This window comes from Magnolia sinica, chromosome 1 (genome assembly GCF_029962835.1).
Source record: "Magnolia sinica isolate HGM2019 chromosome 1, MsV1, whole genome shotgun sequence".
NCBI lineage: Eukaryota > Viridiplantae > Streptophyta > Magnoliopsida > Magnoliales > Magnoliaceae > Magnolia > Magnolia sinica.
Window position 1 is genome coordinate 106,816,607 of NC_080573.1, and position 20,533 is coordinate 106,837,139.

Sequence of the window (20,533 nt, forward strand, 5' to 3'; positions counted from 1 at the left end):
TGAATTTACCCACCTCTGATTATTGTTTGGTCTATAATTTTGATTCATCCAGCCCTAGCTTGTGTAGGCTTGGGCCTGCATAGATTCCGCTTGATTGAATGCTTGAACTTCTGTGTGGGATATGGAATTTTGTGTAATTGCTTTTAAACTAACATGATCTAAAGCCTGAAAATCTTGCACATCATATTCGAATTTCATGTCCTGCCTCACCCTAATACACACTTTTAAATCATAACATCTTAAAAAAGAAGTGTACATAATAGGTTTCCTTTGTATAGGGTCCTAAGCTATACGATGTCTAACTGAACTAATGCAACTATATTCAAATTGAATGCACAACATTTAGAGTGTATGCGATGATCATTTCATCAAACACTCCTAAATACTTCAAAATTGGTCTCAATTGACAGTTGGTTGAAGCGAAATTTTGGAAAAAAAAATATATATTTTTTAATATTTTTTATTAATTTTTAATTAAAAAGTGATTTTTATTTTCTGAAAATTGACAAGGACATAACAAATTAGTAGGTCAGCCCTTATACATGCTTCATTTCATGTTTGGAATACAACAATGCAAGCAATTTAGGAGAAATTGGGAAATTTTTGAATATTTCCCAAATCAGACCATCTATACTCAAATTTCGAAATTTGAGTGTATATGATGATCGTTTCATGGAATGCTCCTAAATACTTCGAAATTAGTCTCAATTGACAGTTGTTTGAAGGAAATTTTCAAAAAAACAAAAAAAATGGAAAATACGAAGAACCAATGGATATCAAAATCAAAGCTCCAACTCCATGATTTTTAATGCAAAACATGATAAACTAATGGATTTCCAAACATTTGACACTGTTTTAACATAATTTCAACAGAAAAGGGGGGGGGGGGGGGATCGGAGATTGAAAATGCTCACTGGATCGGAAAAGTGGGATATATCAGCACTACTGTGCATTTTGTATCGCATAAGTGGGATGCAAGATATATCATGGGATATATAGGCCGATAACATCGATATTTAAAACATTCAGCACATTTCCATTTAATCATATCAATTCTGTTTCTTTTATTTCCCTTTTTCCTTTTGAAAGGTAACACCAAGGATTGAACCCTAGATCATTCACAGATGCCCACTCCACAATAAGACCTTTGACTCTGTGGACCATCCTTACCACTATTCTGACTTACTGGAAATTCTGTTATTTCTTTCATTCATTGTTATCCAAATCAATGCCAAGTAACCCAATCTCCAAAGCGTCATCCTCTTTTCTTTTTTTTTCTTTTTTTTCTTTTTTTTTTCTTTTTTTGGTAAAAAGATTGACCCTTACATACAAGAAGAAGCACTTGAAATAGCCCCGGCATCACGCATGTCACCCCAAACATCCCCAACACACTCCAAATTGCAGCTGCCATTAAGAGGTGATTACATCTCCTTTGCCCCCAAACACAATGCATGCATTTGTGATTATCATATTTCTTTTATAGATTTATGGAGCTAATCATGGTGAGCAACTTTCCTTTTACTATATCCATCAAAATGATACCACCTTTGGGGCACCGAGGAAACACCAGATTTGAGCTTCTGGTCTTCCTATGGAATCTCCTTCCTTTGAAGCTTCTTGTAGGATCTAACCAACAAGGCACATTTTGATTCATAATTCCAAATAATAGCATCTTTCTTGTCTGGATAAAGAGCACACAGTTGCATCCTTTCCTGGAGCCGGGCGAATTCTTCTATTTCCACATCCAAAATTTCTAATGGAAAGCTAGAACACAAAACCGAACCCTTTCGTCCTAACTGAAACAAGTTGAAACACTAGCATTCTTGTTTAATAAGATGCAATCGATGCAATAATAAGCTTGCACAATAGGGATCCCTCCACGCCACGGATCTTCCCAAAATTTTATTCTAGATCCATCTCCCACGTCAAAAGGAACTCCTTTTTTAAAATCCTCCTACAACCACATTACTCGCTTTCACACCCCTGATGTCCTATAGAGAGATGATTCTTTAAACCATCATCCCTCTTTAACACCATATTTCCCAATAATTACACTTTTCCATGGCAGATTCTCTTCACACCCAAACCTCTACAATCACTTCCCGAACAACGCACAATTCATTACCTTCAAATTCCTAATACCCAAGCCTATATCCTCCTGCTTTTACACACCTCTTTCCAATCCACCAAATGGAACTTTTTCCGGACTTCCATCCCTCTCCAAAGGAACTTCCTCGACAACTTCTCTATCCGATGACAGAAACTGCTCGAGCATTTAAACAATGATATAAAATGAACCGAAAGGTTTTAGAGGATTGCCTTTGAGTGATATGACCCCTATTTGACAAATGATTCCACTAACATGCCGATAGTTTCAACTACAAAATTTAGTGATGTAGAATGATGCAAATCCAGCTATGTGACTGAGATCTAATATAAAATCAAAGTTATATAAAAGAAAATCACCAAGCTAAATGTGATGCACATGCAAACAACGTGAAGCCCAAGAGATGACGGGTATGATCTAAGGCCAAATCACAGTCATCAACCCTTTGACCAAACAAAACGCTTGGAAAATAGGGCCCAAGGAAGATAAAGATCTTCCTACTAGCATAGGAATAATCCGGGCTCAATAGGTGAAATTTTGAAATCCACGCATGAGTCGGGTTCAATAATAATGAGAAAGGACTGAGGTGGCCCTTAGGATCAGGTTTTAAAAATTTTAAATAAAAAAAAAAAATCAATCTAGAGAGGACAATGAAAGATAAAATCTTACCTTTTTGGATTTGAAGATTCAAAGGAATCTACCACCTACAAACCATCAAGCATAAAATGAAAGAGAAAGGATCTTAGGGACGAAGGATAGAGTGGCTTCACACCCTCTACGCTTCCATCCAAAGATCTAGCCTTCACAACGATGAAGGAAGATGAAAGGAAGAAAGGATCTCTACGAGGCCTCCTCAGAAATTTCTCCAAATTCACAATTAAGGCTGGACGTCCCCTCTTGCTTTATTTTATAGCAAAAATTGGTTCAAATGACAATTCTAGTCTTTTAGTAACAAAAGCAAAAATACCCATTATGTCCTAAAAAATAAAAAGTCTAATCTACCCTCCCAAAAGTCCAATCACAAACTAAAATGTCCATATCATCAAGTAACATAAAAGAACTAACAGACAAAGTGGTCCAACATAATCCAACCATCGGATGGCCCCATGATGGGACACAAGACAATCCGAAGGATGGACAATCATGTATACCGCAATCAATGGTGAGATGATCTCCAAATATGATCCATGCCATCCATGTTGTTCTAATGCTCGCTGATGACCACTGGTGATCACCATTAGTCGCCTAGCCAAAGTGAAAGTGCCAATGTAGCCTGTCGACACCTATGTCTCTGATATGTACGGAGTGGTGGTGTGATGCCGCATCACTTCTCCCCGGGTCGGAAGAATTCGCCTCTAGCGAAATAAAGCTCCAGTACTATTCGAAAATATCTAGATCTATCTGCTATAGCTCAATCTCTGTAACCCAAGTGTTGTCAGATGTAGGTCGATTCTTCCATTTGACTGGAAACTTCTGATATCCACCATGGTGAGTGGAAACCACCTGCTCATCCAAAATCATCTATACCTTCTCCTTCCGTTCAGGTGCTGATGGAATAGGCGGTAGAGGCTAGGAACATGGGTTAGAGTGGGGCCAAGAATCATAGGGGGGATATGGGACAAGGTAACAGTCAATAGGGGAACTGAAGTGAGGATTTGGGCAAGACACCAAATCCTCCACATTAAATGTCGAACTGATACCCATGTCTAAAGGAAGATCTATCATTTACGCATTGGGACCCATTCTCTTAAGGATTTTGTAAGGTCCTGCGCTGCATGCTTGTAATTTCTTAACAATACCCGAAGGAAACCGTTCAAGCCTAAGTCGGATCATCACATAGTCACCTACATTTAACTCATGTTGTCTATGATGTGAATCAACATGAAGTTTGTAATTTTCATTACTCGCATTGATCCTGCGTCTAATTTCAGCATGCAATTCATGGATGAAATACGCAAATGATGATACTGACTCAGAAAGACGACGAGATACTGACAAGGGAATAAGATCTACATGTTGATCTTACAGGCTTCCTAGGGGTGTAGCCATAGATGGCCTCGAATGGACTCATGCCTATAGACCTATTGACTAATGAATTATATGCAAACTCTGCCAGGATAAGACTGCATCCCATGTCCTAATATGCTCACCTACCAGACACCGCAACAAATTCCTCAAACTACGACGATTCATGACCTTTGTTTGCCCATCAGTCTGTGGATGATAGGCCGACGAAAACAAGAGTCATGTGCCCATAATGTGCTATAGTGTCTTTCAAAAGTAACTCATAAACTTTACATCACGGTTGGACACTATGGTCGTAGGCAACCCACGTAAACAAACAACCTCATCAAAAAAATCCTGGCAACATGAGAGGCATCAGATGTCTTTGAGCAAGGAATGAAATGGGCCATCTTTGAAAATCAATCCACAACCACAAAGATGGAGTCATGCTTCCTGATAGTCCGTGGTAATCCGAGCACAAAATCCATACTAAGGTCCTGCCACAGAGCATGTGGTACTGGCAAAGGTGTATATAATCATGTGTTCTACTTCTTTTGCTTTGCCAGGTGACAAGTACGACACTGCCCAATGATCCTAGCCACGTCTCACTTGAGACTTGGCCAATAGAAACGATCCTCCACAAGTGCGATGGTTTTGTCACGACCAAAATGACCTGCGATCCCTCCCGCATGTAACTCCCAAACTAAAAAATCTCGGAGGGAAGTGCGAGGTATACAGAGCCTATCGCCTCTAAACAAATACCCATCACTCAAGGCAAACCTTCGATCGTTCCCAATCTATCCCTCCACAAGATACGCGTACAAGGCTCCAAAGTCTGGACACGACAGGTACTCCTCTCTCATACGCTCAAACCCTATAACCACGTGCAGGGACTGGAGTGTCGCCACCTTCCAACTGAGGGCATCCACGGGTTTGTTCTCGACTCCAGCCTTGTGCTTGAGCACAAATGTATACTCTTGAAGAAATTCAACCCATTTAGCATGCATGGGGTTCAACTTCTTCTGAGAGCCAAGATAACGCAAGGCCTCGTGGTCAGAAAAACAAGACAAATTCTTGCGGTAATAGATAGTGTCGCCAATGCCGCAAGGATTGCACTATCGCATGGAACTCTTTGTCATGGGTGGAATAACATTACCTTCCATCATTTAACTTCTCATTAAAGAATGTAACGGGATGTCCCTCCTGACTGAGCACACCACTTATACCCACTCCAGAGGCGTCACACGCAACTTCAAAGACTTTAGAAAAGTCGGGAAGTCACATGACAGGAGCCTCTGTCATCTTGCCCTTGATCTCCTTGAATGCCCTAGAGGCAGCTTTGGTCCATTTAAACTCTCCTTTTTTTATGCGGTCAGTAATGGGAGCCATAATGGAGTTGAATCCTCTAATGAACCGTCTATAAAAAGTCGCTAAGCCATGAAAGCTACGGACTTCGTGAATATTCTGTGGTTCAGGCCATTCCACTATCGCCCTGATTTTCTCAGGATCGGCAGACATACCATCTCTAGACACAACAAACCCTAAGAAGACAACCATATCAAACATGAACGTGCACTTCTTAAGGTTTGCATGCAACTTCTCTGCCCTTAAAATCCTATAGACTTGCCTCAAGTGGTTGAGATGTATTTCCTTAGTAAAACTATAGATGAGAATATCATCGAAATATGCTAGTAGGAACTTTCCGATGAAAGGTCTCAACACTTGGGTCATCACTCGTATAAATGTACTCAGGGCATTAGTCAAGCCAAAATGCATGACTAGCCACTCATATAGCCCGTCCTTCATCTTGAAGGTTGTCTTCCACTCATCACCCGGGCGAATGCAGATTTGGTGATACCCGCTCTTGAAGTCAATCTTAGAGAATATTTTAGCGGCAGCCATCATATCAAGCACATCGTCAAGTCGCGGTATGGGAAACCGGCACTTAACGGTAATCCTGTTGATGGCGCGACTATCCATACACATGCGCCAAGTGCCATCTTTCTTTGGTGTGAGAAGCGTGGGCACTGCGCACGGACTCTCTCCTGGATAAAACCCTTTCGTAGAAGTTCATCCACCTGCATCTTTAATTCTGTGTGTTCTGCTGGGTTCATCCGATAGTTGGGAAGGTTCAGTAGAGTGGCCCCCGGTACGAGATCAATGGCATGTTGAATGTCTCACATTGGTGGGAGTGTGTCCGGTAAATCCTCAAGGAAAACATCCCCGAACTCATCTAACAATGGACTAGCCTCCTGTGGCCTCTCTACGTTGACCTCTGGGGTGGCCTCTCTGGCCACTAGGGCATACACCTCAGAACTAGTCGTAGTCTCCCACTCAAATTCTCTAGCGGTAATAATGTGAAGAGACTTAGACTATGACCTTGTGCCCTCCTTTGGCCCATTTGATTGTCCTTCATTCTTCTTCTGACTTGGACCCTTAAGGGGCGAGGGGACCAATACAACCTTCTTGCCTTGGTGGACAAAGTTACATACATTTGAGCGACCCTAGATCGTAACATCACGGTCAAAAAGCCAAGGTCAGCCCAAAATGATGTGTCCAATATCCATAAGCATGACATTACACCACAACGAGTCAGTGTATAGGTCAAACTAAATAGGCACAAGACACCGCTGGGTGACTGCCACCAAGGTCACATCAACCCAAGACACCTTAAAAGGCTAAAGGTGGGGCTCAGGCTTCAACCCCAGTCACTCTACGGCTCTAGTGGAAACAACATTCGAACAACTACCACTATCTACTATTACCTTATAAGCCTTATTCCCACATTTTGCATAGGTGAAAAAAATCGTAGCTTGACGCCAATCATCGTTAACTTTAGGGCATGCTATGGCGCAACGAACAACAGCCAATGGCGTGTCCTCTCCCTCATCATAATCCTCATCACAAGGGACAGTCTCGGGCTGGTACACCACTTCTTCCTGATCACCTTGATCGTCGTACTCTTCACACTCGTCAAGGAGAAGGGTCTTACCCTTTGGCATTGACTTGCAAAATGCTCGAATCCTTAACAGTTATAACACTATACGGAGTTATTACCCCTAGAGCTAGGACCAGCTATACCCTTTCCTTTCACATCTCTAGGGTTAGGCTGAGACCCCTGAGTTTTGGTTTGGTTCCCAAAATTGGATTTGTTGGCCTGGCTATTAGTCTTGGCAGAAGAAGTACGGGAATCAAGCCCCCCTCCATACTGTGGTCAAGAATACAACTCAATCTCCTGGGCCGCCTGATACCCTTCCTCTAGGGTAGTAATATGGCGGAGATGGAAACCTTGTCTTATTTCCGATCAGAGGCCCATTCGAAAACGAGACAGTATGCTCAACGGGTTCTCCTCACTTTCACACCGCATCATAAACTCCTCAAATTTAGCGATGTAATCAGCCAGAGACATGGTCTCTTGATGTAGGGAAACTCATTGGTCCATCAGCCTCTAACAGTATGTATATGGCACATACTTCTCCTTCAAGATCGCCTTCATCTCTCCCCAATGAGTCATGGGAGCCTATCCTACCCTTTCCATCCACCTCTCCGTGATTGTCCAAAACATTTTGGCTTGCCCCTCAAGCTTCATCTTTGCAAACCTCACCCGCTGGTCGTTGCACATATCATACCACTCAAAATAGTGGTCCATGCCCACCATCCAGTCGATGAAGGCTTTTGGGTCAAGGCAACCATCGAAGCTAGGGGCCTCAATTTTCATGCTTTTCATGATCCGCTCATCCGGTTCATGATGGTCACGTCAATCCACGGGTGGGAATGGAACTTGACGAACCACATTCCTCTCACGTGCGCCGCCGATACCTTACCCAACCACATTATGACCAATGTGTGCATCGGCTTGATCACCTGCCTATGAACGGAAATATTTCGATAACGAAAATATAGCAATATGATCAATATTATCGTCGACAATTTGAACATTGCATACAACCATGTGCCCATCAAAAAAATTTGAATAGAAATTTTTTTAATAAACAATTTTTTGGCGATATCAATACATTAGCGATATTGCTGAAGTATCGTCAATACACTGGCGATACAAGTGACGCCTGGAATGCACATAGTTGAAATACAAGCAACACCTGGAATTTACACAGTTGAAAAAATTGGCGATATATTGGCAATATTGATACATTGGCGGTACTTGGCGATACATCACCAATACCTAGAATTTCTAAGACTACCAGTGTTATCGGTATCGTTACTAGTGCTATCGATATCGCTGAGCTAGAGATACGAATATTATCGGGGATATTTCGATAGTATCAGGGATACTCCGAACAATGATCAAAATAGAACTACCCCACACTAACGTCCATGCACAAGTTTCCAAGACATGGGTTCAATAAATAGTGAACCCCTTACCAAGAGAAACCACTAATACAGGGACAATCCAATGAGATGCCTGTCAACCGTGCATCATTATGAGTATACACATTAATCACGATGTTTTAATCCACAAGATGTAGTATGATTGAATTTGTTTCCCTAATACACGTGATATTTGACACCAACCGTCACAAACAGATCATCATAAACAGAATAGCGAGTGAGGGCACCCTACATAGGAATCTTGAAGTGGGGGCAGCTTTTGCCCCTTTTCGAATGTTTTTCTCATTTTTTTAATAATTTTGATCATTGTTATCTATCAGGGAAAAAAGATAGTAATAAAATATTATAATCCCAGCTGATTCAAAGAAATATTTAGATATGGAAGAGAGGCTGGTAATAAAGCTTTTGTGCATTGTTACTTAGAACTACAATTGCACGAAGCATGAACCAAGGCAACCACAGATCCAGGTGCAGGAACAGGGAAATATCTATTTCATAAAATTTATAAAAAAAAAAATTTATAAAAAAAAAAAAAAAAATTTTAAAAAGAAAAAAAAAAAAAAAAAAGAGTATAAACAGGAGCGGGAGAGTGAGTCCAAAGCAGAATTCTAACTGGGAGCAGCACTTTTTTAGAAGGATCGGACAATTAAGCTTATAAATGATAAGCATCGAGAGATTGGTTCTGAGTTGATACGTAGAAACATCTGAAGGTAATTATGTCAAGAAATATATGTGAAAGAATGGTGGATAATAATAACACAGTGCACCATCACATTGGACATCATAAGGCATCCTTCAAGTTAATTTGAAGCCCAGCTTAAAGCGAATATCATATAATGTCCTTGCTTATCATTCCAATCCTAAAAATACCAACAGTTGATATTATGCAAGAATATATTATCTACGTGAAATAACCAAAGAACATCGAATTTGTACATAATAGAATCTTGGAATCTTAATTTTACCCTCTTGGATTTTGCTGAACCCGCATAATTTGCAGCTTTTCCAATCAGATCTGGAATCTTATTAGTTGAATCCTTCCCTGGAGCATGGTTTTCCTCAGGCATATGATAAGTGTATGCTGGATTCTTCCCAGTTGTTTTCTTCAATACTTTCCTTTTGTGCCTTCTGAAATGTGCCAGCTTAAAAGAGGTATCTTCCCTCCTCTCCTGATTATAAAGAGTTTGCATAATCAATTAACACCACCCACACACAAACTCGAAGAGAGAGAGAGAGAGAGAGAGAGAGAGAGAGAGAGAGAGATTAAGTTCATGATTACCCAATGATGTGGCATGACGCCAAGAATTGACTCTCTAAATTCTCTGCATTCAAACTGCAATGAACTGTTTCAGTGAGCTTTCCTTAGCCAAGATGAGTACAAAATAGAAACAAAGTTACTCTCTGAAAGGGAATAAGTATAATCTGAATAGAGAATATTCTTGAATTTTGTAAGGTTTTCTCCATTTGTTTTCGAGCACAACAAAGCTCAAATCCTTAAATTAATATGGTAGAAGGAAAAAAAATCATTCATATTTACAATTAAAAAAAAAAAAATGCATGAAGTTCTGTCGCAGATGTAAAAAGTCCACACCATCAAACTTGAAGCTATACAAGGCGTGATTGGTAGCTCAGGGCTGCAAAATTGTACAGGATAGACCACGAGGAGACATGCGCCTGTATACAAGATGATCCCCATCTCAACTTGTGACTAGTGCTTTCTCAAAACAGCAGGAACTAATTGAGATGGATGTGAAGAATGCGTCCCCTACGCAGAATCAGATATCTACAGACAGGTGTGACTGAAGCCACATAAACTCCTCCAGGGTATCATTTTCTCGAAGTCAGACAATGTTGATCTGTTAAAGAAATGTTGTGTGGGTTAAACAAGCACCCAGGGCATGGTTTCAAAAGTTCAAACTAGCAGGTTGGTAGATGCTCGCATTGGACAAAAGTTCATCTGATGACTCTCTATTCACAGAGACATCCTTATCTGGCATGGTTATCTTACTTCTGCATGTTGTCAATATACCAATTCATAGTGATGATATCATGGGCATTGATTCTCTTGAAATCCAGCTCCAGAAACAGATTTGCAAAAGGATCTGGGGGGATAAAATACTGTGTTAAGGTCTCCAAAGTTTTGTGGGTATGTTCCATGGCATCAAAAAGCAGACAAAAGTGGTATGCAATGTTTTAAATATCGACAATATCGACCAATATATCCCATGATATATCTTGTATACCACATGTGCAATACGAAATGCACAGGTAGTGCTGATATATCCCACATGTTCGATCCAGTGAGCATTTTCAACTTCCGATCCCTTTTTTTGTTGAAATTATGTTAAATCAGTATCAAATGGTTATAAATCCATTGGTTCTTCATGTTTTGCATGAAAAATCATGGATTTGGAGCTTTGATATCGATATCCATTGGTTCCTCATGTTATCCATGCTTTTTTTTCGAAATTTTCTTTCAACCAGCTATCAATTGAGACTAATTTCAAAATATTTAGGAGTATTTGATGAAATGATCATCGCATACACTCTAATTTCGAAATTTAGGTGTAGGTGGTCTGATTTGGGGAAAATTAGGGAAATTTTGAAATTTCCCAAATTGCTCGCAATGTTGCACTCCAAACATGAAATCAAGCATGTTTGAGGGCTGGTCTACTGATTTGTTAAGTCCTCATCAATTTTCAAAAACTAAAAATCATTTTTAAGAAAAAAACTATTAAATTTTTTTTTTCAAAATTTCCCTTCAATCAGCTGTCAATTGAGACTAATTTTGAAATATTTACGAGTATTTGATGAAATGATCATCACAAACACTCTAAATGTTATGCATTCAATTTGAATATAGTTGCATTAGTTCAGTTAGATAGCGCATAGCTTAAGACCCTATACAAAGGAAACCTATCATGTGCACTTCTTTTTTGAGATGTTATGGTTTAAAAGTGTGCATTTAGGTCTTTTTTAACAATCCTTGAAATTTCATTGAAAAATTCAACCATTTTCCCAATGTCTCCCAAAAAGTGCGACAAATTACCCGATACAGAGGATATATCCCCTGCGATAACCGATACGTATCTATATCCCAAGGAAGCGATACATAACACGACACCGATATTTCAAACACCGGTACGATTGCCAGACATATTGTAAATATGCTAGCACCACAGGAGCTCAAATCTAAATAAAGTGACCTTGAACTTTTATAAGGGGACATCCTACTAGATGTATTGGTCTATTTCACAGCCACGCCAGGAAGTACGGACATCACCCATGTTTTCCAAATTGTCAGTCAATAATTGCACCTTCATGAGCTACTAAACTAATGTACATTGTATTAATATACCTGGTGAACCTCCATCAAAGAACCATCATAGTCGTACAGTTGATGAATCATGTGATTCATAGAAGCTTTTCTCCTCTTCTCTTTTCTTTTTTCTTTTCTTTTTTCCTTTTCTTTTTTTTCTTTTTCTTTTTCTTCCTCTTTTTTTCTTTTTTTTTTTTTTTTTTGATGAATGGGTAATATTTATTCAAAGAAAATGAAAAAAAAAAAAAAAGGAAGATAAAAGCAACAGAAACACGGAAATTGAAAACACAAACTATTGCTAAAACCCAAAACCATAATTAAGATACCGAGGACAGCTCTACACACTCACACATATTCAAAATCTTTTATGTTTTCTGATGCATGCCATCCTTAGCTAACTTGTGCACCCCTTACGAGTTTGCTGACCCGTGCACATGGCAGAAAAACACCAAGAGCAACAAGCACAATGGTGAAGTTTCTATAAGTCGCATGATTCAATATCAGAGGCTTCTTCAATCATGTTTGATGTTCTCCAGGAGAATCAACCATCTTTAATCCATTTAATCACTTTTTTGGAATCCCCTTCTATTATAATCAAGATAGAATTGTACAAGCTATAGAGATGGAGGTGCAGCAATACAAGTTTTTTAGCATCCCTAGAGGTCTTCTAAAGTGCCATAAAGCAGAAGCACACCGCTACAAAATGAAATGTGGAAGCCCGACACAAATCCATGTGTTGGGAAAAGAGAAAACAAACTAATGAATCAATATTATTTCTTCAACTCCATTTGGTGACAATGCTAGCACGAATAAGATTGCCTCCATTCCAGTGTTTGAGAAGCTCAAAGCACATAGAGTATGTTGGTCACTATGTCCAAGAGAAGTACCAAGTAGGAGTCATCATGCTTGCATACGTTTCCATCACCATGTAAAACATTGGCCGCAAATAAAATTCCCTTTTGGTGAACAAACTAACAAACTGTCGATCTCTTCCACTAGTTTTATCCAATGTTTTCCAAATCATTATCATGTAATGTATCGCACCCTTGGGATATGGATACATATTGGTTATGACACAGGATAGATCAGTTGTATCGCATACTTTACTGTTGTTGTTGGGAAACATGGGGAAACATTAGGAAATTGGTCAAATTTTTCAATGAAACTTCAGGTATTGTTAAAAAAGACACCAATACACACTTAGAAATCAAAAAATCACAAAAAGCAATTGCATATAATAGGTTTCCTTTGCGTAGGGTCCTAATTTATGCATTGTCTGGCTGAATTGATGTAACTATATTCAAAGTCAATTCTTAAAATTTATAAATGTAAGAAGACATGTATCGAAATACAAGCATTACGTTCATAAACCAAAGAAGTACAAAACTAGAAATATACTTGTGGATTGTGAATATATATATATATATAACATTTTTAATTAAAAAGTTATTTTTTCGAAAAATCTCCAAATTTCCAAGAATGTGCAGATCAAGTTATATGCATGTTTGATTTCATGTTTGGACACTCACAATGCAACCGATTTGGAAAAAATTTAGGAAATTTCAATTTTTCTCCAGTTTTCCACAACTTGGCGCATCTCCCCTAAATCTCGAAATTGAATAACCAAATCCATAATTTTTCATGCAAAACATGAAGAATCATAGATTTCTTACCATTTGACACTATTTACAGGATATAAAAATTGAAAAAACAAATCAAAACTCAAAAATACGCACTTTTTAGAATATAACCCCAAGAAGCTTCCGATAACGATTTTGGAGAAATTTCAAAGATTTTTTTCCAATAAACTAGAGCGGATAGGTTGAAGTCACCCTACAATGTAATATGAAATTTTTTTATTTTTTTATTTTATTTTGCAAAAAAAAAAAAAAAACAATTTTTGTGAATTTTTGAAGATTTTCTAGACAAAATAGCGTCAGTTTCCTTTTATCCCTTTCAATATTACACTCAATATCAATATAACGCACAATACATTAAGAATTTATAAAGGAATAGGGATATATCGCACGATATTACAATATATCATAGGTATCACAATATCCACAATATATCGCAATATCGTACGATATTTGCACAATACCATGGAAAATGGATATTAAAGTTGGGTTCCATATTGCTCAGGTGGGATAACAGATATATAGTGGGATATATCGGTGATACTGAAAACATTGATTTTATCTTCTTCTTTTTATTTATTACATTCTTAAACAATGTGCCTAACAGAAATATGACTCGTACCAATGGACGCATCCTGTGCCTTGAAGTTGCAGAGTAGCTAAATCACTTGCAATAGATGAAGAGGTGGCCAACAAATTCCCATTCAACATAACAACTTCCCCACATCAATCTTCAAGAAATGAACCCAAGATCACTCTACCATTGTAAGCACCAAAGAATTTTTTGGGCAATGAGGAGACCTACCAAAATTTATCTTCTAGCATCTAGAACTTTTAAAGAAGCCTTTTGGGGAAAAATTAGTTACAATCAAAAAACACGACAGTGAGATGGCCCTTAATCCAACTCACCGACTTAACATAAAACCCATTTTGCTGCATATACAGGATGAATGACCAGTCTACACAGTCATAAGCTTTAATCCTTTCACCAAATCCACTTTACATAAAAACATGGGCACGCCACTTCTTTTCCTCGAGTCAATGCATTCGTTCAAGATAAAGTCCCTATTTAAGAAGAGATAACTGATGCCATTTTTCAAGAGGTTGTTTGCAAGAACCCTTACAGTTTTCTATAAGCTCCCAAAGAGAGTGATTGGCCAGAAATTGCTTACCCCCTCTACACCTTTGGATTTCAGAATAAGAGGGATGAAAGTTGTGTTTACAAAACCGTTCAAAAAGAAGAAGAAGTTGAGTTTGCACCATTGTTGAAACATGCCCTGGAGAAGAACTCTTCGAAGACCAAAACAACTCAACACGTTTTGTGAAAAAACTGTTGTGGAGTCATCCGGATCCATGCTTTATCTCTTCCATAGGAAAACAGAAGGAAAAAAGAAAAAAGAAAGATAAAAAGAAAAACTTCCTCAAACTCTTCCTTGGTGAGCAGCCTTGCTATCCACTGCTTTCAAGAGGAACTCCATTCCAAGGTTTCTATTGAAATATCAGTCTTCAGTGAACAAGAACTATCAAATCAAGATCATCCACAGCTGATAAGTGTATGCTCTTCCTTGGAAGAGAGAGAGAGAGAGAGAGAGAGAGAGAGAGAGAGGGCAGCTGGAGGAAGAAGAAGAAGAGCTAGAGCAGTTGGGAAAGAGAGAGAGAGAGAGAGAGGGCAGCTGGAGGAAGAAGAAGAAGAGCTAGAGCAGTTGGGAAAGAGAGAGAGAGAGGGCAGCTGGAGGAAGAAGAAGAAGAGCTAGAGCAGCTGCCGCATTCGCAGCAGCAGAAGAAGAAGAGGTATTCTTTTTCTCTCTTTTTTTCGTTTTCTTCTCCGTCACAAGGGCCGTAACAGCTGTTACAGTTTGTATCGGTTATGGGGTCCGTAACAGCCATTATGGTTCCATTTTTCTACCCCACTCCACTTTGGACCATATCACATAACAGCCTTGGCTGTTAGGGATGAAACGTTTTGGTACACCCTGACCATGACCAACTTCTCAACACCGTGCAGGGAAATTGAACCACGTGTTTTCAAATCTAAAAGGTCATGGTCTCTACAATTCCATGGTAAAGCACAACAAAATGAAGCGATGATTTGACATGAACTTCATTAGACCTTGTTGAGTGTGCCTAGAAATTTCACTTCCCAGCTGGTGTCAATGAGAAATCCACCAGGAGGTTCATAATCAGGTTCTCTTACTTCGCAAGAAAGAAGCTCGTTCCAACAGTAAATTAGTGAATTTGTTTCAACCTACAAAATCAGCAAATGCACTCGTGATAGACTTAGATGTGCGCAGCCGGCCTTTCTTTTCACGGGTAAGCCAAATGACATCTAAACCTAGATGCACCATGGGCAGTCCCAAGCATCATGCGCTGCTGCACCCAGCTCCTCCTAAAATGAATCTATCAAGTTTGAACAACTCAGACCACAGATAGTTAACCGGCACCAGACGGATATTCTACCAACATTTAACTTCATAGAAGCAAAACATTCCGATACTTTCAGCTCCATGTTCCAATATTACAATACCCCTCAACTAGGCGAACAATCCCCGTCCACAAGCATCCAAACAAAGATAAACAAATATTCTAAAAATCTAACAGATGGAATCATATCAGTGAGTTTTTTTTTTTTTTTTTTTTTTTTTTTTGAACATTGATAATTTCATTTTACAAAAACACCAAAGGTGAAATAAAAGAAGACAAATACATACAGAAAAACAAATGCAAAGAAGCAAAACAACTAAAACAAACAGCTAACACAACACAAAAGCCAAGGCCACAAGAGGCAACCAACTACAACCTAAAGTTAGAAGAAATAATACAGGGATCTGAGATGTGAAAGATATAATGGCCACTCCAAGACGTCCCTAGAAATCGAGGCCACCACCGGGGGGATTGACAAGAAATTCTAGAAGAATCAACAATTCCTCTCTCTAAATGGCCCAAAGAACCGCTATGATAGCCAAGTGCCAATTTGCTTCGAGATCCTTCCTAGCGCCTCCACCGTGCCAAGCAAAGAGCAGATCCACAACATTAAGAGGCATGACCCATTACATATTGAAGAAGGCTAAGATGGCAGACTACACCCCATGAGCAAAGGGGAAATGGACGAAGAGGTGGTTGATAGATTCCGCATTATCCCTACAAAGCAAGCAAACATTGTGTAAAACCATCCCACATTTTCAAGGATTGTTGATGGTGAGGATTCTTCTCCTAGAGAGGAGCCAAATGAACGCAACTACTTTCAAGGGAGCTCCATAAGACCAAGCGAAGGAGGAGAAGGAGCGCCAACTGGCAGAAGGGGAGACGTTGAAAAGCCTAACACCAAGAATAGGCCAGAGCAATTCAAGGACCACGACAACAAATCTTCAACTCCCGGGGAGGCTGAAAAGCTCACAAGAGCTCCAGAAGTCTGAGGAAGTCCTCTATTTCCAAATCTGATAGATTTATCCAGCTAGGAGGACACCAAATTCCAGAGCCAACATCAAAGAAACAATCGACAATATGAATGGACCTATCCACAGCAACCCTAGCAACGTTAGGGAAGAGAGAGAAGAGAGACATATCAGGGATCCAGTAATCAAACTAGAAACGAATGTAGGATCCATTACCAATAGAGAAGGATAGCCTTTCCTGCACCTGAGGCCCCAAGATAGCAATAGCCATCCACACACCAAAGGCTCTATAAAGGAAGGATGGTTTGAAAATCCAGCCACCATCACCAGTTGCGTACTTGCTAGCAATAATCTCTCTCCACCAACTTTCAACCTCCAAACCAAAACGACAAGTCCATTTGCCAAGAAGGGTTGAGTTTATCACAACCAAGTCCCGGATACCAGCACCCTCTTCTAAGATAGGCTTACAACCTTAGACCAACTCGGAAGGTGGAGTTTACAGTTATTAGAGGACCCATTCCATACAAAAATCTCTCCTAAGCCTGTCAAGCCTAATCAGAACGAGCTTCAAGCAACGAAAGAGGGAGAGGAAGTAGGAAGGGACATTCGAGAGAGCAGGTTTAACAAGGGTCAACTGACCCCAAGGGACGGGGTGTGACCCTTCTAACGGGGCAGCTTCCTCTCGACATGCTCAATAACCACATCTCACAAGTGCTTGGCAAGCTTCGCAATGCAGAGAGGAAGACTAGGTATAAGGGGAAGGAGCCTGTCTTGCGAACAAAGATATTCGTAAACAGTGTCCAAATTGTCGGCGATATTATCGAAATATCGCCAATAATTTCGGTGTCGCTGCACTGGCAACACTGAAACCCCATTATTTCGTGTCGTTTCCAGGTTTCACCGAAATCTCGCAGATATTATCGGTATATTCAAAATCACGCCAATATATCGCTATTCCCACCAACCACGGGTGGGAACCGTAGCCAACAACCCACTTTTATCGATAAAAGGGAGGGTTGTCGGCGAGAAAATCACCAAAAAATAAGAAATACCCTTTTTTTGCCCGAATTTGGAGGAAGACGCAAATTCAGCTGTTGTTGAGTGCAAATCGGCATTTCCGATAAGATTCAACCCCAAAAATATCTTTTTTTCGGTCGAAAAATCCTCTGTAACTTCTCGAATCCGCTTGCGGGCCGAGATCTTGTTCGAAAATAGAGGTTTTTTTTTAATTTGGGATGAGGAAGAGATTTTCGGGTTGAAAATCTTGGAGAAATCGGTGGGAAGGAATGAAATTTTGAAATTTTCGGAAGGGGAGAGGGATTTTGGGGTTTTTATCACAAATTGGGGATCGGGCGGGCTGCAGGCGTCAATGGGATTGCGTACTTGGTTACTCAGTACGCTCTTATCGTACTGGGTACACTCTATTGGGCCCACCGAGAATGTATCTGGTCTATCCATGCGGTCCATCCGTTTTTCCATATTATTTTAGGGGTTGAGACCAAAACTTAAGCCTACTAAAAGATGAAGTGGACCACACCATTGGAAACAGTTTGAATAATGACTTCCACCGTTAAAACTTTTCTACGGCCCACAGTGATGTTTATTTCCCATCCAACCTGTTCATAAGATCACACAGACATGGATGAAGGGAAAAAACAAATAGAAGTCTGATCCAAAACTTCTGCAGCCCCCAAGATATTTTCAACTGTAAATGTTCAATTCATACTGTTTCCTATGGTGTGGTCCACTTGAGGTTTGGATATACTTAGTTTTTAGGCTCAAGACCTAAAATTATCTGTTAAAATGGATGGACGGAGTGGATAAAATACATAAATCATGGTGGACCCCACAAGTGGGCTTTGACTGTGCAAGCTCACTTGGTTGCATCACTTTGACGGTGCAAGCTCACCACCCCACCACGGCTTGGGCTTTGAGGGTGCAGGCCGGTGCTCCGTGGGCCCCACCATGATGCATCTGTTGTATCCATGCTGTCCATTAATTTTTAAATATTATTTTACAGCTTTATCCAAAAAATTAGGTACATCTAAAACTCAGGTGGACCACACCACGGGAAAACAGTAGTGATTGGATATCCACCATTTAAATCCTCCTAAGGCCCACTATACTGTTTATATGACATCCAATCTGTCAATTAGCTCATAAAGACTCAGATGAAGGGAAAAAACAAAGATCAGGTTGTTCCAAAATCTTTATGGCCCCCGAAAAGTTTTTAATGGTCAAAGTTCATTCAACACTGTTTCTTGTAATGTGGTCCAATTGAGATTGGGATATACCTCTTTTTTTTCATATCATAAAATTATCTATAAAAATAGATGGATGGCATGGATGAAACACATACCACGTGGTGGGGCCCACAGAGCACAGCAGGGGATTAGCCAAATCCGTTTCCGCAGCGCGCGGATCAAGGTCGCAGATTTCCTGCGAAAGACTTTCCCTATGTTCCTACGCTGCAAGCTCAAGTGGGGCAGGTGGGGCCCACTGTGATGTTTGTGAGAAATCCTCTCCGTCCATCCGTTTTGTGATTTCATTTAAGGACTTGTTGTAAAAAATGAACGGTATCCAAAGCTCAAGTGAGCCGTACTAAAGGAAAATGTGGTTTGGGAAATTCCTACCGTTGAAACCTTCCTGGGTTCAACAGTGATGTTTAGATGCCATCCATACCGTTAATAATGCGATTACTATTGGGATGAACTGAAAACAAATATATTGGCATGAATCAAAACTTCTGTGGCCCCAAGAATATTTCCACAGTGGATGTTTAATTATCACGTTTTAGGCTCACTTGAGCTTTAGATACGGTTCATTTTTGGCATCATGTCCTAAAATGAACTCACAAAACGGATGGACGGGGAGGATTTTTCACAAACATCACAATGGGCCCCACCTGAGCTTGCAACGCAACGCCCTGCGAATTGGGCGCGGATTGGATACTGACAAGATTCATAGCCAAAGGGGGCGCTACTGAAGTGACGTCACCAAGCTTTGTGGACCCCGCCATGATGCATGTGTTGAATTCATACCGTCCATCGATTTGGAGAGATAGTTTTATGGCATGAGAAAACTAACGAGATAGATCTAAAGTTCAAGTGGACCCCACCATAGAAAACAGTGGGGACAGTGATCCACCATTCAAAACTTCCCAGGGGCCACAGAAGTTTCCGATCAAGCTTATATTTTTGTTTTCACTTCATCTATCTCTATGTTAACTTATGAATATGTTGGATCTAAAAAATACATAATGGTGGGCCTTATAAATGTTTCAACGATGGGTGTGACTGATCCCACAATTTTCCCCAGTGGGTCCACTTGAACTTTAGATCTATCTCATTCCTTTTATCATGCCATAAAGCCATCTTTACAAATGGTTGGACAGTATGGATACAACACACGTGTCATGGTGGGGTCTGCAGAGCTTGGTGACGTCACTTCAATAGCGATTTGGCTACTAACCTTGTCAGTATCTAATCCGCGCCCAGCCAAAGGAAACAGATTGGCTACGCCCCTTGCCAGGCTGGTGGTCAGTGATCTGTGGGCCCAAGTCCCACCATGATGAATGTGTTTCATCCATGCCGTCCATCTATCCAAATCATGAGTCCATTTTGGATGGATCATAGCTTGAAAATCACAGCAATGGAAAGATTTTTAAACCATTTAATCTTCCCCATTGAATTTCTAGATGGGACCATTGTCATTTTATCCATCT

The 20,533-nt window shown here is 40.0% G+C and overlaps 1 protein-coding gene across 2 annotated transcripts in view; it reads right to left on the reverse strand.

The window, feature by feature from the left end:
• The window catches only part of LOC131253300 (uncharacterized), a 101,510-nt gene that overhangs the window by 19,782 nt on the left and 61,195 nt on the right, over nucleotides 1–20,533 (reverse strand). For both annotated transcript variants that reach the window (XM_058254254.1, XM_058254263.1), the window contains exons 8-9: nucleotides 9,741–9,794; nucleotides 9,427–9,630 (exon numbers count right to left, since the gene is read on the reverse strand). In XM_058254254.1, coding sequence (XP_058110237.1) covers nucleotides 9,427–9,630; nucleotides 9,741–9,794 — 258 coding nt within the window. The remainder of the gene's footprint in view (nucleotides 1–9,426; nucleotides 9,631–9,740; nucleotides 9,795–20,533) is intronic.